The following is a 27,987-nucleotide window of genomic DNA, read 5'->3' on the forward strand; positions in this document are numbered from 1 at the left end:
TCATTCCCAGGGTATAATGTTTTGAGTGTATGCAAGGAAAAACACTAAAATGTTTCCAAAACTTGGAGATTTTTATTTACAGTTCAAGTCAGTTACATGCAACATTTTCTTAAAATGAATAAAGATGAAATTAGCAAAAACAATAAAAAGAAAAATGCATATTATTTTCTCCAAAATAGCAATATACAAAAATAGAGCTTACAAATACTGTACAGCAATTGTCTCCAAAAATATTCTGCTGCAGAATTCTTAGTTTTACAAACAATGTCTGTGAGAGTCCACAAACATATCAGTGTTAACAAAAAGGTGTGTGTGGGTGTGGGGGAGGGGGTGGTTGCCCAGGTACACTGGTAAAGGAGGGAGGTTGTTTGTGAATTCGGAGGGCACTACAAGAGTTTCAGAGGAATAAATAACACACAATAAAAACAGGAGGAAAGTTCACTTCAGGGAGGCAGTGATAGAGATTACAAATACTAAATGGTCTGGTCGCTAAAACCAACCATGGAAATATAATGAAAACCCTTGTCTATATTGTTTAATAAAACAGTAGAGGTTTGTCATTTTCTTCCAGAACATGGCTTTCTGAGGCCATCATTCTGACGCTTTCTACCCCGACTACATTTTTTATGTGAAGCAGTGACGTCGTCTTTTAAAGGATTGTGACTGGTCTATTTATAATAGTGTTAACTCAAAAGCAGCGCTGACGTCAATCGTGAAGCCAGAGGTGGGAAGCCTTTTAATGCTATCCAGTGGCGGACTGGCACGTTCGGGACGAATGCCGATGGGCCGGTACTAAAGTGGGCCTGTCGGATAAGTCACTAGCACCCCCTCCCCCGTCAACAATTTACTAGTGGTATTTACTTGCGGTACCGAAGTGGGCCGGTCGAGAGTCCCGGGCTGATTTTTAGTCCCAGTCCGCCCCTGATGCTATCTATATTCATGGCTGGCTCCCTTTGCTTTGTTTACGTGACAGAGACTCTCCCCGTCTCTTTTCCTTTCAAAATGTAAACCATCTTCATTATTGGCTAGGACTTGAAACCATAATCATTCCTTTTTTGGTTGGCACTTTGATTTTAGTGGCATTAGGACGGCAAACAAGAAGGTAAAAGGGACGTTCAGTTGGAAAGGCTATACGTGTTTACAATCAAACACAACACTTAAGATGGCCAAATGGCAGGAAGTGCTCAGCTGCCATTTATTTCATACGAAGGAGCATCTTTTTTGCACCTTATTCATAAATACACTACTGACACTTGTCTACATACATTTAACAATGGTGATATCAGTGGCAACTTGACTATGCAAAAAAGCGTGCTTTCACAACTTTACATTCCAAGACAAAACCGTTTAAGACTTGTGTTACTCGCACTGAGCTACAAAAGATCTCATTGTTCAGGGACAGTGGCAAAAAGACTTATAATACTTGGACATTTGCAGTGAGATAAGAGAAACAGTGGCAGCTTCTTCTTAAGATTAAGAAGCAAAAAGGTACCAAATACAGTACATTACCTGCCATACTGTTGCTTATTTGTTCCAACATAAAGCCACAACCTCTTCATTAAAAGCCAAAGAAAAATATGTATTTGTTTTTGTAATTCTGGCAGGTTTTGTTTAAATAAGGCGTATGTGGACATTAGGTTTCTTTGAATTTGAGGTGCCTGGAAATGATTATAGTTTATCCTCAGTGGGAAGGGCTGCATTAGTGTCAGAGAATTGGACCGTGATAAGGGCATGGATCAAGGACTCATAACAGATGAAAGCAAAAGCAGAATTTCTTTATCCTAACAGTTGACATTGTCATCTTGCTGCTTGCTCTGAGCCAACCACAAAGGTCACCACTGTGGGGTGTGTGCAGACATTCAGCAGAGATTACATATCAACCCCCAGAGCTCTGCTGCCACAGGAAGTGAATGGCATTGTCATTATTTAAACCCATCCATGTAAAGGGAACCTCTGCAACTCTGCCTGTGACAGTGTTTTGTGTTCGAGAATTAAGTCTAATTTGACATTTTGAGTTGTCAAAGGCCCAATTAAATGTTGGTGTGTTTATAAACCAATCAGAATTCAAAAGTATAATCCTGTTAAGTTGTTTATTTTCCATCAGTTACGTTTCTTTTGTAACTCCAGAGCACATTGTTTAACTTGATCTAAATATTCTCTAATGTATTTCATACCTTTTTTTTAAAAGTACAATTGTAACACATATCCGAGGTAATACACCATCTCATCATAGGTCCATCACTCTGACACGCAGCTTTTTTTTTTTAAAGATCAGCACAATTACCTACAACCCATTTACCAGATGCAGCTAACAAAGGATGAGAACAAAAACAGAACCACAAAAGCTGGCGGGGTTCAGAGTTAATGTGCGGCTGGCACAAAAGAAAAAGCTCTCTGTACCGTACAGAAAGAGGGAGAGAGGCGAAAGCACCAGAATGCTGCAGCCAAAAAGCACTACTACCCTTTTTATATGTCTGTGTGTGAGTGTGTGTGTGCATGAATGAAAATGCTGCTTCATTAAAACCTGCTGACAAATGACTGGCAGCTCGAGCCCCTCCCTGTGTGTGTGCGTGTGCGTGCGTGTGCATGTGTGTGTGTGTGTGTTACAAATAGTGTTTATCTTGACCAACAGATATGCTGATGATCTGCTGAGGGCAGTAATTCTGATGCAGGTATCATTCTGCAAACTCAAACACAGTACTCTATGCAGCTGTACCAAGAGATTGCAATAAATAAAATAAAAAAAATACATATAATATATTGGGAGAGATACAAAAAAGAAAACTGCATCTGTGTATGCAGCACATTTTAAGTAGGAGCTGAATCGGCAGTGTCTGCTTCATCATGGTCTCTAATAAATTGGGTTATCAATCATTTCTTTTTCTGGAGATGTGTTGCGAATTTGAGATAAATCAACTTGACATGCTTGCCATTTGTTGTTTTGTGAAGTGTCTCCTTTATCTGAAGTGTGTTACTGTAACATTAACACAGCACATCTTCAATAAAGTAAAAATATTGCAGCAGCAGAGCAAAATGAAACCGGAACATTAATGTTACACGTTGTAGATCTTTGTATAATATTGCCTCATTAATGTTTTTCTTTCTGTGGAACAGTTTTGTGGATAAAGCACCAGTTTTTACCCACTAATACTTGTTTAGATAATCACAGTTGTTAAAGCAGTTACATCGAACTGTGATTTCTGTTGGAGAGGCATGATTGTTTTTCTGAGTAATGCATGGGGTGACTACATATAGCCTGTGCCTAACAGCACTTGTATATATATCGGATGTTACCTGGTGAATTCCTTTAATGAAAATACAATTTGTTTACGGTTCTTCCTGTTTAAATTAATAATAAAAAAATACAGTCACATTGTAAAAAACGACAAACAGGCGATGAGGGAACGAGTTCAATAGGCTTCGTGTGAGTTCTGGTTTTCAACACATTCAAACCTTTTCACATTTGTAAAGGTTGCTTTGAGTCTAATTTCTTATGTGTGTTTTTTTGCAATTACAGCTAAAAGCATTGTTTCCTGACATCTATTTACTGATATAGGTATTGTTGTCCCTTTGAGATTTGTTGTATAATTTACAAAATAAAAATGAAAACCCATAAGGCTCTGTACAATACATAAAAATAATAGTTAATGATAAAATATAAAACACAACCTTGCTTCTAAGATCACAAGCAATTAAGGTTTGCCTTCTCGTAAAGTGCTTGTTAAAAATAATCAAACATTTCATATATTTTAGTGTATTGTAGTTCTTGGCTTTTCTTTTTTTTCCTCCTGGTCTTTAGCTGGTGTCCCCAGAAAAGTGCTTTGGTTGAGAAAAGTTATCGACCACATCTTGGCCAAGAAGTAAACCTCTTCTAGATCAACTCTTCTTCATTGTCAGCGAAAGAAAAAACATGAAAACGGTTGATAATCAGTCAGATCTGATATCAGGAAATCCTTTTTTGGAAACCAATGTAAGGATAGGAGCGGTGGCGATGGCAGCTTTTGTGTCTGCGCATGAACTCCAGTTTCTCCTCTCTGTCCACAGACTCATAGTGATGTGTAACTGTACAGGCGAGGGTGTGAATGATGGGGTGTGTGTCTGTGTGTGTGTGTGTAGTGTGCAATGAGAGAGTCTGCTAGACCAGGTTCTCGATGCCGGGTAGAGGCTGCTGTATGGGCACAGCGGGCTCCGTGCTGCCAGCCTGCTGGGCGAGCTGCAGGACCGGCATGTTGCACAGCGGGCACACTTTCCTCACCTCCAACCACTTAATGAGGCACCTGGAGGAAAACAGACAGTGATCATACGGTTAAGGCAAAAACACGAGAGAGATAAGGGAAGAAGTACAGAAAGACTGGTTAGGTTGAGTCACAAAGGTTACTCAAAGTCACTGCTGAAGCCTCTATATCATGAAAATAATATTATAAAGGCCATAGGACATAAACTACAACAATGAATATGTAGAACTGCTAATGAGCTTGGCAAGCTGGTGCGTAAGGTAAAAATCCTATTTTGCCACAATTAAATGTATTATTATATCTGTTCTTCAGGATGAATTTAGCTTATCATAAACATACCGTTTAGTAGGCAAACACACATTGCAGTAAATAAATGGAAAATACATGTTTGTGATGATTTAGTAACAGTGCACATAGACTATTGGCCATGCACACACTGCGGCTAAATATATTCAACTTAAACGAAGTGTGGCGATCACATTGTACAACAACACTGTGCATAAGGTCAAACATCAGGTCACAGACAGCTTCATTATTGTGAGATTGTTCTGCGCTCCAGCTGTGTGTGAACTCTCACTGAGACAGAGGCAGGGGCTGTGCAGTTTCACAGAATGATCGAGTCTGGTAGTCTATATTACAGTTGCACCTAGCAGTTCTCTGATCTGAAAGTAACTTAAATGTTGTAAAAATTGGAAAACACTGAAACAAGCAGTCAATTAACTCAGTCAATGCAGCCAAACTGCAAAACATTGTCTGGTTCCAGCTCTACTAATGTGTGTTTTGCATTGATTATCTTTGTTTTTTGAACTGTTGACCAGTCAATACAAGACATTTGGTCTACATCTGAATAGGTAGCTTTCACTATCTTCTGACAATTATAGATATAATGATTGATCCAGTACTTGAAAAGAGATAATAATAAGATAGCATGCTCTTCACCACTGATGTTTTTGTTCATGGTCTGCTTTCCCCCTCTAAAGCAGCATGGCTTTACTTGAGCACACACTAAAGGATTGTTTATCCAGTGGATTCAGTGAGTTGTGACCACTCCTGCTGCAACTGGGGGAAAATTAGGCCAAGGGAGGTGTCATGCTGACAAACAACAGAGTTTCAATGGTCAGGGCGCGGGGGGAGGTGTGTGTGGGTTGGCTCAAGGGATCCATCATGTCCTGGGTTGTCCCACACGTCTACACAGTTGGCTTTAGTTTTATGTACAAATATACATAACCATTAACTCTTTGTTATTGTCGTCACCTACATGCACTGCATCCAAAATAACTTCACTCAAGTGTCTGAAAATGTTTTAAAAGGTCACCTATTATGCGAAATCCACTTTTTCACGTCTTTTATACATAAACATGTGTCCCCTCTGTGTAAAGAGATTCTGAAAGTTTCAGGGAAAAAGATACGCCCTCTTTTTACCCTGATCCATTTATATAAAAACCTGTCTGAAAATGAGCTGATCAGATTTTGGCCACTTTATGATGTCATAACGATTTTTTGGGTTGTGTAACCATTAGCCAATAACCAACCAAGGTAACACCCGCCCACGTTACCACCTGAATCTCCTCCTCGAGCACCATTAGGCGCTTTCACACCAAGTACTTTTCCCAGGAATAGTTCCCGGAACTTTTATTTCCTGGAACTATCTAGTAAATCGCGTTCACACCGGAATAAGTCCCTGAGGGAGCCGCTGCCGTCACTTCTTCTTCTGCTTTGGGTTTACTGGCAGGCAACTTCACGGCGTATACTGCCACCCGAAGTCCCCGGCCGGAAGTCCCCGGAGTTGGGGACTGGCTTCAGTAGAAGCTGCTGGGACTCCCAGCAGCTTCTACTGAAGCCTTCCGAGTAAATCGCCAGAAGCGCCGACACCTCCTCATCTCCACCGCTCCCATGTTTTCTTTTGTGTTGCCATAAGTTAGTCTCTCTCCGTTGGTGCGCAGGGCTAATGCTAATGCTAATAGTGATAATGCGAGCAAATAAAATGGCGGCTTCACAAAACTTTTTAGAGTTTTACGGGGCGTGGTTTGCAATTCGCCCAGCCAATCAGAAATTGGAACCTTTTTCTCCCCAGGAAAGTTCCTGCTCTCTAGCAGGGACTAAAAAGGGATGAAAAGGTTCGCAAAAAAAAGTTCTAGTTCCAGATCTTTTTGGTGTGAACGCAAAATCCCAGGAACTATCGGAACTATTCCTGGGGAAAGTACTCCGGTGTGAAAGCGCCTAATGTGTTCTTTTTAACCAAATATCTCTCAGAGGGGCGTGGGGAGTGGCTCCTTATTTTCATCTAAAGTAACAGACACAGAATCAGCACTTTCGAAACAGGGCTGAAACAGAGGGGTTTATGGGATGCTACAATGCATGATCTGTTTGGTATTTCGAGCAAAACAGTTCAGAGACATGTTTTGTATATATCTGAGACCTATAATATATTGATGAAAAATAGTATTATAGGGGAGCTTTAATATGTCTATTTACAACGACTTACTGTGTCACGGTTAAAATGCTTAAGGGTGGGTAAAATGGTATGAACATGTCTAAATCTGCACCTTTCCACATGTCCTTGACTTATGTTTGTGCACTTGTGTGTTTACATGAATGTTAACAAAACCTCATACTTACTTCCTATGAAAGGCATGTTTGCATGGACAAATCCCCAGCTCGTCTTTCTGTTTGAACTCCTCTAAGCACACCGCACAAATCTGAAAGGAAGAGGGGGCCGTTAGAGATGTTTTATAAGGGGGGGACAATGCAACATTTTAGATTTGTTGGTTGACTGGTGTTTGTTCCTTCAAGTCTTAATCTGAACTATGTGTTGGTGTATGAAAGCAAAGGTCAAGCGCTCATGAAAAAGACAACTGTGGCCAACATCTGCAAAGAATTGACACAAAAAACAGAGCAGTAACTCATCCACTGTGTTCTGTTACATAACTCACACTAAACTCACACTGGGGATTGGTTCAGTTGCTGGTCAGAGGCTTCCTTGAGAGAGGCTTCCCTTAAAAAAAATGATTCCTCCGTTTAACAGAAAATCTGTAAAAACACTGCGATGTGAAACTTTCTTTCCCCCAGCTTTTGCTTTTCAAGGTACAGAGCTAAGGAAGCCTGAAAGATATAAAGAAACAGCCATACAAGTGGACCCGCACCCCAGAGGGACTATTAGACCATATAAAAACCTGATCTTTGAAAGAAAAACAAACATGTTTTCATGGGCTATGTAGCCCGGTTCTACTATCTAATGATCTCAGCTCCGTTAGCAATAGCTTCTGTCGTATTAGATAAAACAAGTCAGTGATAACAGAAGTCCTTTATCTCTCACTGGTGTCCTGTGACAGAGGCACTTCTGAAGGACAGGTTGGAGTTGTTATTCATTTTGTGTTTGTTTAAACACACACGCGCAACTGTTCACCAGGCATGATGCCACAAGTCATGATCTGCCAGATAGCATTAGCTTAATGTTTTGGCTGTATGTGACCAGGTCATTCGAGCTAAATCTAGAGTAAAATATGCGAGGGAATGTTCATCTTTTTCAGTGCATCCTGGGTGAATACTTCCATTTTGACATACATTTACAAGAATATGCTGGAACAGTTTGAAGCAAAGCCAGTTTAGCCCACAGTCATCCACTCACAAGTGGTCGGGGGTCTAGGTTACAGTGACATCTCATCTTTTAACATGTAGCTGGGATAAACAGTATAATGGGCATTCAGGAGGCTTCCAATCAGAAGGCAGAACCATCATGGCTGTTTCTTTAGAGCAAAGGAACAGAGGTTCTCCTGCAGATGCTGGATGTCCGAGCTTGTCACCCTGTCCCTACGTGTAAGCCCACCCCACCAAGGAACCTTCTTTTGGCAACTTATACTGTATATGCAATGTCATTGTTTTCCCCTCATAATCTAGAGCATAGGTCAGGGTTGGCAATAATCAAACCTCCCAGAGAAACTCATTATTGGCTGGTAAAAAGAAGCAAGTGGCATCTGACTACACTCTCCAGACCACCATTGGACTAGCATTGATAGGACAAACAGTGCAAATTGAACTGGACATTTCAAATCTTAAGAAACTGGGCAAAGAATAAGCCCACAAAGTATTTCTATCACAAAACTTCACCCAACCCGTGGGTAACATTTCCAAAAAAAGAGTTTTAATCTGGCAGTCTAACCCTGTGACTGTTACCCCTTTAGCCACACAGAATATATTTTCTCAGCTCTACATTATAGAGGTGGATGGATAAGGAGGGATGAAAAGAACAGCATGGGGGCTCTGAGCTTTGTCTCTTGATGATATTTAGACACAGAACAATCCTCTGTTATGTTGTCTGTCTTTCACGTGAAAAGATCAATGTTTTTGTTCCTTTCAGTGCCTTGTCTACGGTGTCACTCTCACAGTTGGGATCTGGCAACCTTCCCAAACTTTTGACAACATCTCTTTCTCCCTATTAACTGAATGAACCCTGTAAGAGCAAGTTACTAATTCAATGCAAAACAGATAGGCTTGTGGGAAAAAACCTTACCATAGCAAGTGGGTATTAGGACAAACACACCCTCTTCTTGTATCTCTAGTGAGGAGGCATCTTTTGCATCACCTCTGATATTTGCATTATCTTTACACACCTTTCTAAAATATGATAAAATAATGTAACCATAACGGCCCCTACACACGGCGGCGTGCATTGAAGCTTCAACGCTTCTACCCATTCACTTTGAATGGGGTGACGTCACGCTTCGCCGAACTGCATTGTGGGAGCAAAGCTTCGACGGAAGCGTCAGCCAATCAAATCATATGCCAGCACAAGCTCTAGCCAATCAAACCGCTGCTTGTGTGTCTGGGGTCAGAGATTCATGTGATTGGTTGTTGGTCGAGCGTCAGACATGCCCGCCGGCAAGCTTCAACGCACGCCGCCGTGTGTAGGGGCCGTAACAGATACTGACTTTTAATATAGATTTAATTAAGTTATAGTTTAATACCAGGTATAGTTTTATGTTTATCAAAAGTTATCACGTCCTTCTCTATCTAGAGCAGTTTGTCCCAGCAGTCGATTACATACTGATTTGAATACAAGGCAAACCACAATCTCACTCACAGAACAATCAGTCGACTGCCATCCCATAGACAACAGGTTTTACTTGCTGTTTTTATGGCGGGTCAGTTTTTTTCTTGCATAGGCTAACTATTAGCTCACATCTACTGTATGTACTGTACATTTGAGTATAACTACGATTGTAAAAATAATAAAAAATGAAAGATATTAGATGGTTTTGCATTATGTTTTTCTTCACATATCATAGTGTATGAGGTCTTCTTTGATATATGAGACAGAGGGGTTTAAAGTCATACTACAAAAAGGATAACTGATCAGGTTTCACATCAAACAACCTTGAACATGAGTTGCCCAGTAAGCTGATCCCATATTAGCACTCTCACTCACATATTCCATAAAAATGCAGAGATTGAATTTATGCATCTTAGCCAATAATTGTGTATCCAGGGTGATCCTTTGGCGTGGGAGCCTTCAAAACTAGGTCTTCCACCAAGGCTAGTGTGTGTGTGTGTGTGTGTGTGTGTGTGTGTGTTGTTTTTAAACAAATACAGCTTGGACATTGTGTCACAGTCTTCACTCATATGACACCTTCCAATGTTTTCTCTCCGTTTCTAAAAACATAAACAGCGCAAGCCCGCGGCCGGATGAAACAGTGGGAAGTTACAACACTGATGACAAGAAAGTGTGCTTAGCCACGTGTCAAAGCCCACACGAAGATGCTATTGTTAACATTTCATTTGCACTTCAGTGTTAAAGGGTTCCTGGATGCAAAGTCAGTGCGGGTGCTTAAAGGCCGCTACACACCCACCTGAGACCAAAGAACGCGTACCGAAGGCTTCCCAACTTTTACGTCAGCTACGCCGCCTGCGTCAGCTACGCCGCCCGCTACGAACACACCGCAAATACTTCAGTCGACGAGTGGCAATAACTGTCCTTACCAGCAGGCAGCGGTAGTGTGAACAGCCAATCAGAGTGATTGCTGGGGCCGACTTTCTCTGACCTGTGTGAAAAGGTGCCGTAAAGAGACGACGGTGCGGGACACACCAACCTGAGTAGGGCGCCGCGAATGCCCGACTGCCTCTGACTCCCAAAATCGGGTTGGTGTGTAGCCAGCTTAACACACCGATTGCTGCCTGTAATTTTCCAACCAAGCCGAGCTGACATAAAGCATTACGTAATAACGGTAGGAAGAGGACTCTTGACTTAACCACGGGATGCAAGTTTTCACAAGACAGTGAAGACTGATTTACTGAATGTTAAATCACTAATAATGTTTATTTCATCACTGTTGACAAACTAGACACAACCCAGAAACTATATAAACCCAGAAGACCTACAGATAGCCAGAACAATCCCATGAGTCCTTACTGTTTTAGAATTGTATTGTCAGAGCCAAAAGGTTTATGTTCATAATGTCAGCATGAATGCACCTTCTAGAGTCCCAGGGCTTAGCCTTTTATTTCAAATCAGTGGAGAGCACAGTGCATTACGGCACAACCATCACTAATGCATAACCAAGAGCAGCAAAGTACAGAGAGGAAGACCTTTTGACAAAAGTATTGTTCAAATCAAGTGGGATGTGACTGGGGAGATCGAAATAACTGATAAAACTGCACATTGTGAACTTGAAGGTTAAATGACAGAATGTACTGTACACTAGATAGTAAGAGATCAGTTCATAATAACGTAAGAAAGAAGATGAGTGCTTACCTCATGCAAATTTAGCTCTTTTACTTTTTCCTTCTGAATGACCTGAGAGGCACAGTGAGAGATAAGAGCAGATTAGGTTATCTGGGAATACAATAAAAGACTAAACATCTAATAATCAGAGTGTAAATAGAAAACAACAGGTTAAAAAAGAGAATCAGAGATACTGTGTGTTATAATATAATTCACAATACAGTCTTACAGTAAATGCATGTGCACAAAGGTGTTTTGGGGTTTGTGTATGCCTGTGTGTGTATGCCTGTGTGTGTATGCGTGTGTGTGTGTGTGTGTATATATATATAATATGAGCTTGGTAACCTTATAACCCACAGAGAAGCTGGACCCATTACTCTTTTTAGCTGGCAGGTAGTTGGTTAATGGTCACCAGCGTGTTTGACTTTGACATGTTGGGTTTTTCTGCATGCTTGTATTACATAATTAAAGAACAGGGGAGTTGTGTCTCTACCCTCCATCACTCCAGCTGTGAAACCTGATTTTTTCGGCTGAGCCACTTGCTTCCCTTCAGCTTAAGTGCAGTTTAGAATTTTTTGAAAGCACACTTGTGCCCGCCGAACAAACTCTAAATATTGAAATGGTCTAGATCCATTAATAAGCATAAACCTCAAAAATACCTGCAGCCACCAGAAGAGTTAGAAACTTAATTTATGCACCAGCTGAACTGACATTTTAAGGACCAGAGGGTATCTTCATGATTTTACTAGACACATACTCCCAAAACCGCATTACTGCTGGGCATTACATTTTGAATAATTGTATTATCTGAAGTGTGTGTGTGTGTTTGTGTGTGTGTCATTGGAATGCTTACTTGTTTGTATGCATAAAGCTCTTTGTGCGCCTGGTGCCGTAACCTGGGGAGACGGAAAGACAAAACATCTGTTTGATGAGTAAGGGGTTTTACAACAGACCAGGTCAGTTAGAGTTTCATACATCCTGGAAAAAGAGAGAGAAATGACAAACATAGATGTAATACTTGCCTTCTGACATTAGTCAGGTGAAAACATAAGAATACTGACTAAATAAAGATTACATTGGAATAACTAGTTTCAGTAAGGAGTGCAAATAGAGCACATTACTGAAAACTTCTAGCTATTTGTTCAAGTTACATATTAGCAGATATCATTCATAGAAGACCTTAGGCCTTAGTGTCAAACCGAACACCAAACATTAAGTTAAATATAACCAATACAACCAATGTTAAAGGTTTATATCCAACTGTTGGTGTAACTCTTTGTTATCATCGCTCTTGCAAATGAGCAAACACAAAACAACTCAATCCAAATAGTGAACAGAAAGAGTACTGTGTAAGAAGAGAATCTATGTACTGAGGATAATAATAAAATATGTAGAAAAAAGGGGAGAAAACAACAGAGATAGGAGAAATTCATAGGTTTGTATGATTTACCTCCATTACAAGTAACCTTAACCTCTCGCAGCAGAGTGAGAGGGATCTGTAAAACAAGCAGCACAGTCTAGGAGAGAAACTGACATTTTAAAGAAGTCAGCAGGAAAAGGTGCAGAGACTCCTAAGGGTCGAGGACAACTGGTCATGGGTTAGGGGGTCGTGGGTGACTGACGGGGCCATTAAGTGCAATGTCAAAGTGTAAGAGGAGAATAACCAGCTGACAAACTAAAAACAGGTGGTCAAATGGACCCCCCCTCTTAAAGCTGCATTATCATAATTCACCTGCATTTAATATGGAACTCAAAATCTAATATATGTATGCCATCAATTTAAATGAAACATGTCCAAATGGTCTACCTTGTGGTATGTCACCAAACATTCAAGAACACTAAATACATGTTAAAAGTTACTTTTCCAAATAAAATGTTTAGGCCATGATCATGATTTCAGCATTCAATGCCTCAAGACTTTGAGATAAAAATGCCCTTACGAAATACTTTAAAAATATATTTTGTATTTATTTAAGATGTATACACCATTGCATATTTCACATATGTGTGTGTGAACTGAATACTCACTGATAGAGAAGCTTGAGTTCCTCTGTGAGAGTCTGCCTTGTGTCAAACTATATGTGAGTGTTGGTCACATGTCAATGCTAACGTTGATTCACCTCAATGTAAACAAGAGCCACATAAACTGCATAGAAACCCTACGATTTCATGGCAGGCATTGACGTTTAATTAAACTATTGCCAATTTGTAAAAGTAGTGGCTTAAAATGAATTGTACAGTCGTCATGCATGATGGTGCATATCATTTCAGTCATTTGGGGCCAGTCCTTTCGGATTTGGCTCCATAAAATGCATCTAAATTGCTGTTTTTGCCTTTAATCACTAAACCAGGCAATCTTGACTTTAGTTTTGAATCATGGTTCTAAACTAAAGTTATAGGGTTTTTTCTTCACAGTTAGATGAGGAATCGTAGCAACAGTAGTAGTTAACCTACTTACCATTTGCCCTGCAACATAGGATATGGCAGGGTGGCGAGGGGTGAATTTTGTTGAGACCTGCTGCTTCTCACTGTCTTAGATAAAAAACGCTGGACATTGTTTATTTTCAGTTTGTTGTTGCCAGGAGAAAACCACTGCAGCAACGGCAGCCAGGACTCTTTGAAAAGACCAGTGGGGTTGAAAAGAGGGGCTCGGGAATGACCAGTAAAGTACCTCCACTATTCCTGAATAACTGGATTACACTCATAACTAAAAGCCTGATAAAGGAGCTTTAACTAGATGAACGTTATTGATGACAAACAAGAGGTTTAAACTTGGCTTGTGCCATGATCCTGTAAAGTTATCAATTGTAGTATCATAGATACTTCCTCCAAACTGTGCTGTTGAAACATTGTGCCCTTGTGTAAAAAAGATGATTAGTAAGACAAATGTAAAAACACACATTTCTAAAAAATAAAACAAATCATTCAACTTCAACTGGAAGCCAAATAAAAATGCCATACAGCTGGTGAATAAATTATATTCAGCATGCAGACAAGTTTAGCGCTGACCTTACAGCAATGTTTTTAATCATGTCGATTACTAGATTTATAGTTTCCATTAGTTTTAAGCAATTACAAAAAAAAGCGTAGTGTTAATGCAAAGATAGCATGGATCTTACCTTATTAGGTAGCAGCAGAAGAGGAGGCTGAGGATGAAGACAAAGATGGCCGTCCCAAACACCACAATGTAGATATTGAGGGGAAGATTCTGAAACCCTATATTTGGCATCCTGAAACTGTAGTGCGGGAAATCGGAGCTCATGGATATTCTGGATGGAGAGAAATAAATGTCATAAAGTTTATAAATATTTTCTTGGACTTTAACATACTCAGTGAGTGGAAAAAAACATGGCCCAATAATAATGTCAAACTGTAACTCAGGGTAAGCTAGTTCCACTTTCAAATTAGTTTTACTTTCAGTATTACATAAACATTTGGGTTTGTTTTATTTTTGGTTTTGGGTTTACTGTAAATGCTATAGTTAGCTTTAGCAGCATGTGCAGAGCTTTCACTTCTTTACAGTACGTGTAGTAACACGCAGTTCTCTGTTGACATTATTTATACTTAACCCTAGACTAGAAGATTTGTTTCCATGTTTTTATGTGGATTAAATGTGTCTAAAAATGTCTAAAATAAGAATTGTCATTAGTAACTGAAGACATCGGCATAAAGGCCATTGCTAAGCCGGGTCGATAAAGATTAATACAAAAGGGAAAGAGACACATGGTGTGTTTATATTTTCACACTAACCTACTATTCATACCAAGTATTTTGTAAAGTTGAGTATAGTGCATTCAAACTGAACATTATGTGGATTTTGTGTAAGCAAGACATGCAAGGATGTATACTAGAAATGTGCGAAGTACGTTTGAGGTAGGTTTCCTCTCGCTGTGGCATCTGCTGACTCCGTCCTGATTTAACCCAGAAACCCGCAGACACTAAAAACACGAGAGTTATTCGCTAAAATACCACGGTATGTTATGGATAAATATGCCCTTTGGCCCTTTATTCCCGACATCCCTAACTAATGAGTCAGTGGTCCTTCCTGCACAGCTGATATAAGAATTGCTGTATTTGGCCAGATGCCAAAACCTCAGAATGTACCCTGAACGTCAACAGTGGATGTCTGTCGCAATACCTGCCATACTGTTACTTTAGAGGATATGTGAAAGTCTTATTGAGCTTTATACTTACAGCCATCTTATATTTCACACATAAAGCATCAAAACCATAGACAGCGTTTTTGTAAAAAAAAACTGGTAAATAAAACAATGTTTATAAAGGCTATCGTGTAACATGTATTTGACAACATTGTAACAGCATATATAGCTTCCTGGAAAAGTGATTCATAAAAGCCAAGGACCACACAGGGTCAAGAGCTCTTACTCCATATACCAAAAGGACATGACTAGACATGTATCCGCCTACCGGAGCGGAGGAGGAGGAGAGGACAGGAATAACTTGGCTCCTTTGAGAACCCTCTCTTGTGCCCCTCCCCTTCACTAAACACCAAGAGCTTCATTCCTGTACACTTACTGGACAGTGGAAAGTTTTCAGAGTTTTGCTGAGGCCATTAACAATCCTCTCCTGCTTAATGATTACACCATGAGTGTATGCCACCGATACTTGCTCTCTTTTATATCACTTAGGTTTCTCAGAGTGAGGAACACTCTCAGCATTACCCTCAGAAGCCTCTTTATAACATTACTCCATCCAGTATCGGCTGTCATTATCGGTATCTCAATGCAGAGTATCCCCGTAAAAGGGATAAACGTCATTTGCTGTGAAGATCACTTCTGTTTAGGCTTAAACAAGTTCTTTTGGTAATGATATGGCTCATTATATTACCTTGATTGGTAATATTTGTAACTTCTGTAATTCAACATATGTTTAAATGTCTAAATAACTACCAACCAAGCACTTACATATACAACATACGCAGCCACTAGTATGCAGAAGAGAAAAAAAAGCTGATGGTAAATGGCCCTAAAATGTTTCTATGGCTTCCTCTTAGTTCATTGTCAAATCTTTTGATGAGACAGACAGCAGCTAAGACAAAAGATGGATGCCTTCAGTGTGTTGTGGATGACACCAAGAGATTCAATGCCAATCAAATTAAAAGGGAAGCCCAACCATTACCAGGTCAAGTTGGCCACCTCCCAAAAGCGTGGTCCATTTCCTTTTACATTTCCAAACAGAACAGGTCATTTTAGATATTGCTTTTGTGGCATGACTCTGTGTATATATTGTCAACAATTGAATAAGCTGTAGATAAATCATGTAATGACGTCATTTTGACTTCTTTGTCCAAGTTTTAGGGCTGCTTGCCAAACTCCAGCCCTGCTTCTCCTTTGGCTTTCCCTTCAAGCAAAGTCAACAGACAACCTCCCTTTTTCTCAACACGCAGACCTACATGCTACTCACATAAGCTACAAGCACCTCTGGAGATACAACCACTGAAAACTATTGTTTTACTAGCAAACTACTGCTACTAGTCCACTAATACAGTTACTTAATAACATTTCAAATGCAGACTTTTCCATAGCTTTAGTTCAAAAAGACAGACTGGTGTTGATCTTGCAAGACCACTTACAACTAAATCATTATTGTTTTCCTGTCGACACACACATACCCAAGTGGCGCCTTCATGCTGAAGAGTAGAGATGTCTGCATAGATCTCTAACAAATGTCCTTGAGAAGGGACATAACCTGTCATTGAGAGCCTTGTCACTGGGTTGCCTCCTGTTGACTTATTTAGATCATAGCCCTTCTTTGCCCCGTTCACAAAGGCTCCATGCCAAATTCAAGCCTCGCTTCACCCTCTGACTCTCTCTAAATAGCCACAACAACCTTCCCCTGCTTATCTGATGAAACAAAGTGCTGTGGAGCAACATGCTTTATACACGCACAAAAAAAAAAAAAACCCGGAACAAATTTGAAAGCAACGACAATCCTCCCTAAATAGTAGATAATTAAGTAAGAACAGAGGCCTCTAAAGAGTAGCTGGAAATCACTTCGGTCCTTTCTATAATTTTGGCTTCAAACTTAGAACTTAACTTAGAAATTGTCCTTTTCAGCTGCAGCTCCTGTAGCCAGGGAGGTTAGCAAATGCTACCTAGGTGTGTAAAAGCAGGTCCAATTTGAGATGTGGATTAACATATCAGCTTTAAATAGTCAGCTGTGGCTTGCCACCGGAGAGGGCATGCACCTCCAGTGAATTGGCAGCTAAAGCTACATAGTTTTCTCCTAGACATGCTTAATGGTGGTACATAAACATTGATGATTCAACAACCTCAAGGAGTGTGAAAGGCTCATTAGTTCCCCTTTTCTAGTAATCCAGTAAAGCTATTTCAAATCTTACTAAAAAAACAGTGCATGAATTAGAAATGTTGCTTCTGCTTGTGAGCTTGTTTTTTTCTACAGTCATGCATCATATTCATAATACAAAAAATGCGTGATGTTTTTTCTTCAGAACATCTCACCAAGGAGGATTTTGAGAAATATATTAACACTTTTCGCGCTTGACAGATGTTTAAAACAACTTTACAGAGTGTTGTAAGCCAACACAACACTTAAATCTGCATAATTGTTAGCCAGTTGTTAAAAATGACCTGCTCCCAAACATCCACTACCACAGCTTCCATGTAGCTTAAAAATGACAGTTGCAAAGCTGCTAATTGCTACATCAAAATAACCCCATGCTAAATACAGATAACCTAACATGGTGTCAGGCCTTCCCATCATTGCTGTAAATCACAAAGTGTACATTAGTATTAAATGGATGCTTGACATGGCCCTGATAATCCATATAATGTGGTGGTGCTATCAGCGAGTAACATCTACACTGAACTCTTCCTACAAACAAGTCAGCTACAGGACTCCTAAAACACTCGATGAACAAGAAAAACTCCATCTTTACAGTTCAATGAAAAGCTACGGAACAGACATGTAGCTCATTAAGCTAGTATGAGTTTAGGAGGGGGGAGTATTCAAAGCAGGCTTGACTTATTGAAGGTCCTTCTTCAAAAGTAATCTGTTCTTAGGCTATCCTCTTCACTATGTGCAACACCCTTACAGTATCAAGATTTGCTGATCCAGAGGACTTGGATAGATCAAGCTATCAGGAACCCTTTCTCAGTAAACAACCCTTATATCACTGATACTAAACACTCAGATGCAAATACGCAGTCCAAAATGTAACTAAATGAGTTAACAGAGAATAAGTGCAAATGCTTCCATACAGGCGGTAAGGGAAAACTGAATGGATATGTTAGTATGATTTATTTGTGACCGCTCCACTATCATTATCAAAACATCAAATGAGTGAATTGACCAGTGGTGCTGGTCTATAAAGTAGACGTCAACAGACTTGAGGTCTATCCCGCGGCCCAGTGCAGCTCCTCTGGCAGGGAGTAGTTGCTCTACAACTTTCAGAGAAAATTAATTAAAAACTACTCATAGTCAAAGCTTAGCAATTAGTCCTGCTTCCTGTTATTAAATAGCTTAAAGTGCATCTAAAAATACCTTGTTGCCCTCTGTTGAAGGGGGGATGTATATTTAAAATGCAATGGTAGTGAACAGATTTAACATAGAGGATAATCCTATTAGAGACCAATAAGAAATGCTAAAATGTAATGACTTGGTATCAGTTATGGCGCTTTTCCACGGCAGGGCCTCGCTCGGCTTAGTACGGTATGGCTAGGCCTCGTTAGGCCTTGTTAGGCCAGGCTCACTTTATGCTTTTTTCCATTACAGTTTAGGAACTGGGGTAGTAACTATAGTAACACAGTGTAGGCGGAGCCGTGATGTCATCTTCAATGCGAACCACAAAACCAACATCAGCCGTTAGCTGTTAGCACTCAGAGCTCACAGCTCCTCATATCTGTTCAGAAACTAGACAAAAGTTAAACAAGTACAAACCACAGACTGTCTGTGTCATGGTGAATACAGTCGCTGGTTTATTTATGTCTGTATAGGCCGTTGTTGTGAGTGTGGACGGTCGGAGCATATAACGTTAGCTTAGCCGATCTCCATTCAGAAAACACGCATTTTAAAAGGTTTCTCACCTGCCGTCTGTCTGCAGACTTGTCAAAGCATTAATTCATGGTTTTTACTAACCGGTATCAGTATGTTGTTACTTCGGCATCATTTTGAAACGTGTATTACAATTAAATCACGGTCAAATGTGTTCATTTTGTTGTAGTTGCCAGCGATTCTCTCACTAATTTAGCATACTCAGCCCGGTTGTTGGTCCGGAAAGAACCTCGATTTTGGAGAGCCAGAAAAACTGTGAAAAAGTCCCCGCTAGCCGGAACTACGCCTAGCGGAAACGCAACCAAAAACGGGCCGGGGCACGCTTAAAACACGCTGTAGTGGAAATGCGCCATTAGTGTCTTCTAGTTGGAGAGGGCAGTTGATTTGCATCTGCTCTCCACATCCCACCATTTCTGCCACCAGCTGCCCACGCAGACATTTTCACATGACCTCACCCTGTTACACAAGCAGCAACAAGACCATGCACAGCACAGCACATCACATTTATAGGATATGAGCGCGAGTGAACAAATCACTCTTCACATTCAATGTGAACGGTTTCCTGTGGTATGATTGAACAGAAAGATGTGGTAACAAAGTGACTGCACACCACATTGCTTGGTCAATATCAGCGGTTATAGAGCTACATCACATGTAATTGCTGCATCAGGACTAAACCATATTATAAAAGAGACATACTTTTGCCTGTTAAATTAAAACTGAAATGATGCATAAAAATTGACATAACCCGGACAAAAATGAAGAAATTGAATCATAGTATGCTACTGCTAATGCTACTAAGTAAGTAACGTCTTAACAAGAAAGGTAGCCACACTCTTTTGAATGCACACAGCGGATGCTTATAGGCAATACCAAGAATCATGTCAAACAATTACCAAGAAAAAACCCTTTACAAGTCAGCAAGAAAACACGATTCAGTCAGGGTGTCAGGGCACACAATACACATGAACATCAGATCTTTGTTTACACTCTACCCCTCTTTGTGAACTAAGAGAGCATTCCCCTACATAAGATCGAGAAACAATCGAACATTCAAAGGGTCTGTTTAGATCAGGAGGAATTTTGACTAACAGTTGTAGGCTATACTTTTATTTTCCAATAAATCAATGAGCTGCTAGTGTGTGGGAGCTCTTCGTCTGAGGATAACATCACTCCCTAACCAAGTGAAGCAAAGACAACACGTTATTACTACACCTCCTTCAGTCGGTCGGTATTGTTTCACTATTGGACACATTATTAGTATTTAGTAATTATTAACCCAGAATACAAACACAATCACTTCTTGAATAACCCTTTCAACTACGCCAATGAGTCATGACCTATTTGAGTTACAAAATGGTTTCATTTTGACCTATTCCATGTCAAATAAGTATTCAGACTTTCTTAAAAAGTGAAACACATTACAGTACACATACTTCACAGTTTGATATGCGATACCAGTTTATCAAAAAACTGAAATCTGATTCAAGACAATGCTGCATGTAGGAATAGTTGGCAAGAGTATCTGTAGAACATGGTAATTGATCTTTAAAACCATATCAGAAACCATATTTGTATATAGACTTCTCTTTATCAAACAAAAACATCTGACCACTAATGTTTTCAGACAACCGAAGATCATTCTTGAACAAATCTGACCGGAGAACCCTCTCTCGGTCATTGCGCAGTCATTACGTAACGAATTACTAACAATGGGATGACTGTAGAGCCTAATCAAACATAATGAACACAAAGCCACCCATCAGACTCCACAGCCCTCTTCTATACCCTTCTCATATATAATAGTAGCTCAACTATTCAAATCCAAATCACATGGACAAATGACATGTTTGGACCCATGATATTTCACATTTTTGTCATGTGATAGAATAAGTTTCAGGAAGCTGCTGAGTAATACTTGTATTTGTTTTTCTAAAGAAAAATGTTTGGCAATGGGTTTGAGAATACCCTTGTGCTCTGTAATTTTCCTCTCCATAATTGTTGTTTTACTTAATGTATCCTTCACACTTTTCTTATTTTTTTTTATTTGCTTGTTTTATCCTGTGATCAAATAAGGAATACCAACCCTCCAACCGTAGCTCTGTACAGTAGTCTCTTGTGATCAGCCCACTGCATCACATTCACCAGATGCTGTCCAAATGAGAAGTGGAAATTTCCACCAGCAGCCACAGCCGTGCTAGAGATTTGCACATCTGAAACTTAATATGCCAAAGGGCAGCAACAAACTCCGGGGCCTCGGAGGAAAAGCAAAAGGGCTCTTGAAAATGTTCTGGCTCTGGTTAGTGTAATGCCCACATTCAGATGATACTTGCACACCAAATGTTCAGTCATTTAATTGCGGGGAATCTAACTGTCCATCAAAACAAAATTGCTCATAGTTTAAATGCTTTACGACAAGACTGGTTAGTTAAATCATTCTTTCAGCCGAAGTGGAGGAAACGGATCGATTACAAAGCATAAAAAGCACACAGGCTTAGGATACAGCTCTCAGGAAGGGGAGTATAAAGCTTTAAAAGACTCTTTTCTCTCTAAACGGTACGACAGTGGTTCTTCCTAGGAGAAATAAAGATGAAAATATGTATGATCACACACACACACCAATTACTTGTGAAAGCGGTGTACAAAGTTCAGGAACTGTGTTTCAACTTCAAGTCCTAAAATATGCATTAAAAAAAGTTGGCTTTTTCAAAGTTGTACCAAGTTCTACAGTAAGTAGGTCGCTGTGACTATTACTAGTTTGGGAGATGTGGCAGGAAAACGACTTGAGAGGAGCTGAGAAAGTCAGCCTGATGCTGATTGAATTCCAATTTATCTTAAATGCCACTTAATACACCTATGTATATTTACAAGCATGCATCTAACTGCAGCCGGTCAATAATGAATGGCACACGATCATTTCTTTTAACAAAATGTAATAATATAAAGCTTCTTTCATGCTGCAAGCAATGTCCAGTGAGGTGTTGTTCGTTTACTGAAGGCAGTGGTCTTTTGTTATGTGTTATGTTTATCATTTTGGATTCTGACTTTACTGCAAGAAATAAAAGGCACGTCCTATAAATATGGTCAAAAACACATTTTAGATTTACACCCAATACTACCGGTAGTCTATCATGTACAAGTTACCCCAGCCTTAAGGTCTTAAAGTTGCTTTCTGAATGACCAACTGCGAACAAAATTATTCAATTTAAACTGAACACTGAAAATGAAGGCAAGGCAAGTGTATTTATACTGCACCTTTCAGCACACGGCAACCCAAAGTGCTTTACAAAATAAAATCAAAGACAATTAAGAATAAATACAGTGGAAGCACATTATAAAATGGCATTTAAAGACAAGCATTTAAAAAGCAAAGATAATAAAATAAACACAACTGGTATAAAATACATGAATAAAAGCCATACTGCAGTGTGAATATGAACAACTCATCCAAATGCTGCGTCAAAGAGATACGTTTTTCATCTGGATTTAAAAGTATTAACAGTTGCAGCTGACCTGCAGGATTCAGGGAGTTTGTTCCAGATGGTCGGGGCATAAAAACTAAACGCTGCTTCTCCATGTTTAGTTCTGACTCTTGTAACAGAGAGCAGACCCGTCCCAGAAGACCTGAGACTCCTGGACGGTTCATACGTCTGCAGGAGATCGTTAATATAACTTGGTCCTAAACCATTTAGTGCTTTAAAAACCAGCAATAGTACTTTAAAATCAATTATTTGGCAGACTGGAAGCCAGTGTAAAGACTTCAGAACTGGACTGATGTGATCCACTCTTTTAGTGTCAGTGAGTACTCGAGCAGCAGCGTTCTGAATCAGCTGCAGCTTTCTAATGGATTTTTGAGTGAGACCTGTGAAGACACCATTACAGTAGTCGAGTCTACTGAAGATAAAATCATGGACAAGCTTTTCAAAATCCTGCTGTGACATTAGTCTTTTAAACCTAGATATATTCTTTAGGTGATAGAATGCAGACTTAATAACTGTTGTAATGTGACTGTTAAAATTCAGGTCCGAGTCCATCACTACACCTAGATTTCTTGCTTTATTTGTTGTTTTAAAGTCTGCCGACTGAAGCTCTGTGATGACTTTTAAATCGTTCCTCCTTTGCTCCAAAAACAATAATCTACTTTTAATCTACTACTTTAAGCTACTTTTCTTTAGTGAAGTTTTAAACTGACATAGCTTTGAGACGTTATTAATCCTTGGAATGGTGTCTGAGAATAAGGGTTATGGTTTTAACTATAAATAAAACCTCTTAGAAACTTGTAATGATATATCTGTGAAAGAAGAGCGGTTCATTCATGAACTAAAAGCATGTAAATGTGACCAGAATAAAACGTGTGTTATGACCTTACTATATTTGCCCTCCCCCCCTTCCTCTCTCCCATTAAAGCTCATCCTTCCTGCGTGGACTCTGATAGTAACACAAGCTGACACAAACAAGAGGAACTGACACACACAGCTGTCTCATAGCACTCGTCTCCCCGTATCCAACGCCACATTTTTCTGGAGGATTTTTTTTCTACTTTCAGTACTCCATGTCACCTCATTTGTCGGTCAACATTTGACTTTCTACCCAATTTAATTATATTTTTTGTGAACTGTTTGTTGACTTTTGTCTATGGTTGTTTAGTACCCACACATTGTCACCTTTAAATCAACAGTGGTCAGTGATTTCATTTAAAAATAACCTTTTCTAAACAGTACCACTGAACAAGATTATAATTACTTGTAACAAGCCTAATCTTTTGCCATGTATTTTTTAGTGATACCTACTTTAGAGCAACCGGACCATTGGTCTGCATAGTGCAGCGTCACAAGCACTATAAATAAAAACTGTAGTCATGTGAGTGTGAGTAAGTCATGCTGAAACATAAAAACAACCTGAACCCAATACACATCATATCGGCTCTTGGAGTTATACTGACCTGCAGGAAATAAACAAAAACTTTAACTGAGACATGCAAGCATGCAAAGGTGTCGAACCACAAACTATGACTAAATCTAAAAAACTCACTTTATTTATAAATGGACACCCGCATTGTATGCCTACTCATTGAACGTATTTTCAGAGAATTTTTAGTCAATCTATTTGAGAAATGTGTTTGAGTTTGCCAAGGGCCTGTACTTAAAGCCAAGAGCAACAACAATTATGATATAATTAGTATATGACACGAATGAGTAACACAATAAATAGACAAAGTCAAAAGTTAGCCACCAACTACTCTGCATCGAGATAGCAACAAAGGCAACTTGATCAATCACCGATGCCCAGGCAGGCTTTATGCATGACACTTGGCATCCATTTGGCATGACAACAGATCCCCTAATTATTCGGAGCTCCGTAAAACGAAGCCGTCTATGCTGTCTGACGGTCGATTTGACACCATTTTTATATTTTTGTTGTAATCATACCGTTTTTTGACTAACAGAAATATTGTTTTCTGGCACCACTTTAACATTTTCTGGGGGGAAATCTGCATTTCGGTATGAGGGCGCAAGCCGAAAGTAAGAGGGCGCAGCGGTTCAGACAAAACCCTGCATACTGTATCTCAAATTATGTAGCAAAATCTCAGCAAGACAGATTATGATATGCTACATATAACGCTGGTGTTGAAATTAGATGAGTAGATGAGTAAACATATTGAAAGCACTATTGTTTTTGTCCGTTCATTTTATTTCATATTCAAGCTGCTTGAAGGATGCCAATTAAGGTTAAACCACGTTACAGTTTAAGTTGCTTACAAGAGAGTTGTGGAGGGTTAATAACATAAAAATGGACCACAGCATCTTTTTACCCTGAAGTTAAAACACTGAGAGTAAAAAGACTGGCCTACTAGCCACACAAAAGGCCTTTTAGTCTATTATGGTTTGACATGAGCTCTAAGGCCTATATATATATATATTTTCCACTAATTCTGCATACTAATCCTACACTACTCAGCCACATCTCAAAAGTTGCAGCAATGTGTAGCCTATACTGAACATGTTGGACCAGCTCCACATGGTTCAAGAGACACCAGTTTGATTCAATTGATTTATGTAATGTAGTAGCTGACTGTTCAACCTTTGCCCTCAATATGAGGCACCAGTGCTCTTTAGTAAATTCATGAAGTAATGCTCATTTCCTCTTGAAAATGACACAACTAGTTTCAACACAACAACATAACTGCAATGATTGGTGATCTTATCATAGAGTAATTGTTAGGAATACTTAGATGTAACTGTATTATCGAGAAGATTTTCGGCAGATTATTCCACAATGAAGATAATTGTTGCAGCCCTGATAAACAATCTGAAATACAGGATTGGTTTTTACTTTTGGTAATAGTTTTTTCAGAAATATCTAAAGATCTTTAACCCTAAATACCAATAAAACCATGAATGACAGTGAAGTAAGAAGACTATCTGCACTTGCTGTTACAGAAGCCAAGTGTTGCACCAACATGATCACCCTCCAAAAGTAACAGGAAGGCATGGGCTCAACGCTCGCCTCAGGATTGGGTTGCCGCTATTCGTTATCAGGTGAGCTATTTCAATAATTATGTCATTTGAGCCTTATACCCTCTCATTGAAGAATACAAATGTTATCTGGCTTCACCTCTAAGGAAGTAACATTATAGTCATTTAGCAAATACTAAATGATTTGCTATTAGTGCTAGTCATTGGATACTAGGCTGGCAAATCAACAGATCCTAGATGCTTCTTTGGCCGCACAAAGTAATGAAATCTGCAGACGATATAGTGTTCTGTAATATTGTGAATGTGATGACATATTTATTTATCCTAAGCCTAACAACTGTAAAACAATACATACTTAAAAACACCCACAAAATCTGACCACTGCAGAGAACCAAAATCAGTCTGCCTGCTTTGACATATTTTTGACTGAGCTTTAGACTGCATTTTTTACTAGCTGTATCTAAAGGTTGCCTGAAATTGCCCTAAATGCATGATGTTCCAAACCTGAATGTTTTCTTTGTTTTGTGCCTGTATCTAGCCGAGCAGTAGCTACTACAGTGCATTTACATTTGTGCATCGACTCGTGCAGTGCAATGTTTGACCACTTCAGCTCAAGATGAGTTGAGTGCTAATGCTCACATTGCCAAGCATCTCTTCAGTATTGTGTTTAAGACAGTCTTATATTATGATTTCTGTCTTGAAAACACATTTTCTTGTTTGCATAAAAATCATTTTCTAGCACTATCATGGCTGCATGGTTTAGTGACAATATTACTTGCATTTGAAGGAGAATTTTCAGGGACTAACAATACTTACCAATTGCATCTGTGTTGTTAAGAGACCAGATGTTTAGTTTGGTTTTCACTCTCAGAGATCAGTGCATAGAAAATTCCACACATGTGCACACTGTACTTTCCACCAGCTACTTAAGTAAAATAATCTAGCCTGTCAGCATACCTTGCAACGAAATCACAAATTTGCATCAGTGGCATTTAAAACATTTGACACCCACAATTCTTAAACGGTAGAAGGCTAAGCAGTATCTTCTCCATGATTGAGATGTATTCCATCAACAGATGCTATTAAGATGACCGATTCAGGAGAGGACACTGAACATTGTCTCTGGTTACATGGCAGCTGCTTCCACTGCAGGCAGTCGTTCAATATGAACATGATTTCTGACAATATCAGGTTTACATCATAAACAACCCTCTCTCATGCACCATTTTATCAGATTAGAGACCATAAGCGCACATTTCCTATATGTAAATCTCTACAAAAAAACTGTATGCACATTTAACTGCCTCATATTTGCACTGCTGCCAACTACACCCACTAAGCGTGTTATGGCTCATGCGTGTTCAAGTCTATGGTTACAGCCCACACAATGCTGTCAGTGTTGACGGAAACGCAGAGAAAGCCCTGCGGTGTCCCTACCATGCGTTTTCAAAAGGGCCATCACAGTTTTCTCTTAAAAGTGAGTTTAAACCATGGTTGCTGCTCTTATAATTAATCATATTTTATGTGCGTTGATAGTAGTCTATATCATAGAGCTGGGTTGACTGTACCCAGTTATGGCACTATGAGAGCTTTAATGACAGTATATATATCGTTACATTAATACAGGTTTATGTTGCAGCTAAGATTAACCCAATATTTCTGTGGTTATTGCTCATTAAAAGGACAGGAGACAGCTGGGCGTAGGCTCGCTAGCTAGCAGCGTTTACGGCTAGCTGCAAATGACATAGCGTTTAGTTTCCCCGGAGCAACCCATTGTCCACGTTTACTAAAACACAATAATAGTGTCAGTTCAAACATCCACACACAGCTCTTCAAAAACCCTGTGATGTTATACTGTGACTAACTGGTTAAACTAGTGAGTAAACAACACCTTTGACTGGTCTTGACATTAAAATATGACTGCTTGTTGCCAAGTACAACACATTCAATATAACAGTGTTAGCAGCTAACAACAAGGGGTTAAAACAAGGAGTAGCATCCACTCACCAGCGGGTCTCTCAGCCCAGTAGTAGCTATGTCCTTCAGCTGTGTATTTCTTCACACACTCGGGGTGCGAGGAGGCTTTGAAAATGGAGCCAAGAGTGTCCTAGCAACAAAAAACGCTTTAGCCAAAAGTGCCCTAGCAACAAAAAACGCCTTATCTTATCGTAACCAGACCCCGGCTGCAGGGCGACCTCATCACACAACCCCCGCCTGAGATGTTGACCAAATCCCAGCTGTGGTAGTGGGAAGCAGAGGCAACAAAAACACTCCGTTTATAAATGAAGAACGTGGTGGATGGACGTGTTTGCAGGGAGGGAAGGGTTCCCCGGGTGAGTGAATTCCCCTCTTAAAAATCCGTCGTTATGCAGAGGGTTCGCAATCAGCACGGCTCTACACGTTGCACAGCCCACGACAACCAGTACAGATCCGACCTCCCCCAGTCAGCTCGGCATACACAGCGATGGCTCCGCTGGAGGTTTTGAGTACAGCACGAGGGGAGTGATGCTAGCATGGGAGAGAG

General features: G+C 39.8%; 1 protein-coding gene across 4 annotated transcripts; it reads right to left on the reverse strand.

Annotated features, from left to right (window-relative positions):
• Positions 1-50: 50 nt before the first annotated feature.
• Positions 51-27,987, reverse strand: rnf24 (ring finger protein 24). Of its 4 annotated transcripts, none has more exons than XM_034129334.1 (6): positions 27,471-27,970; positions 14,073-14,222; positions 11,807-11,849; positions 10,984-11,025; positions 6,855-6,934; positions 51-4,277 (listed from the first exon to the last, which is right to left on the reverse strand). In XM_034129334.1, the coding sequence occupies exons 2-6, from the start codon at positions 14,213-14,215 to the stop codon at positions 4,136-4,138; spliced, it is 450 nt and encodes a 149-aa protein (XP_033985225.1). In that variant the 5' UTR covers positions 14,216-14,222; positions 27,471-27,970; the 3' UTR covers positions 51-4,135. The 4 variants fall into 4 exon arrangements, 2 of the variants coding, with proteins under 2 accessions (XP_033985225.1, XP_033985224.1); XM_034129333.1 differs by lacking the exon at positions 27,471-27,970 and adding an exon at positions 16,586-16,886; XR_004555789.1 differs by having other exon boundaries at positions 4,205-4,277; positions 12,404-14,222; positions 27,471-27,987.

Source organism: Trematomus bernacchii, unplaced genomic scaffold (assembly GCF_902827165.1).
Source record: "Trematomus bernacchii unplaced genomic scaffold, fTreBer1.1, whole genome shotgun sequence".
Lineage (NCBI taxonomy): Eukaryota > Metazoa > Chordata > Actinopteri > Perciformes > Nototheniidae > Trematomus > Trematomus bernacchii.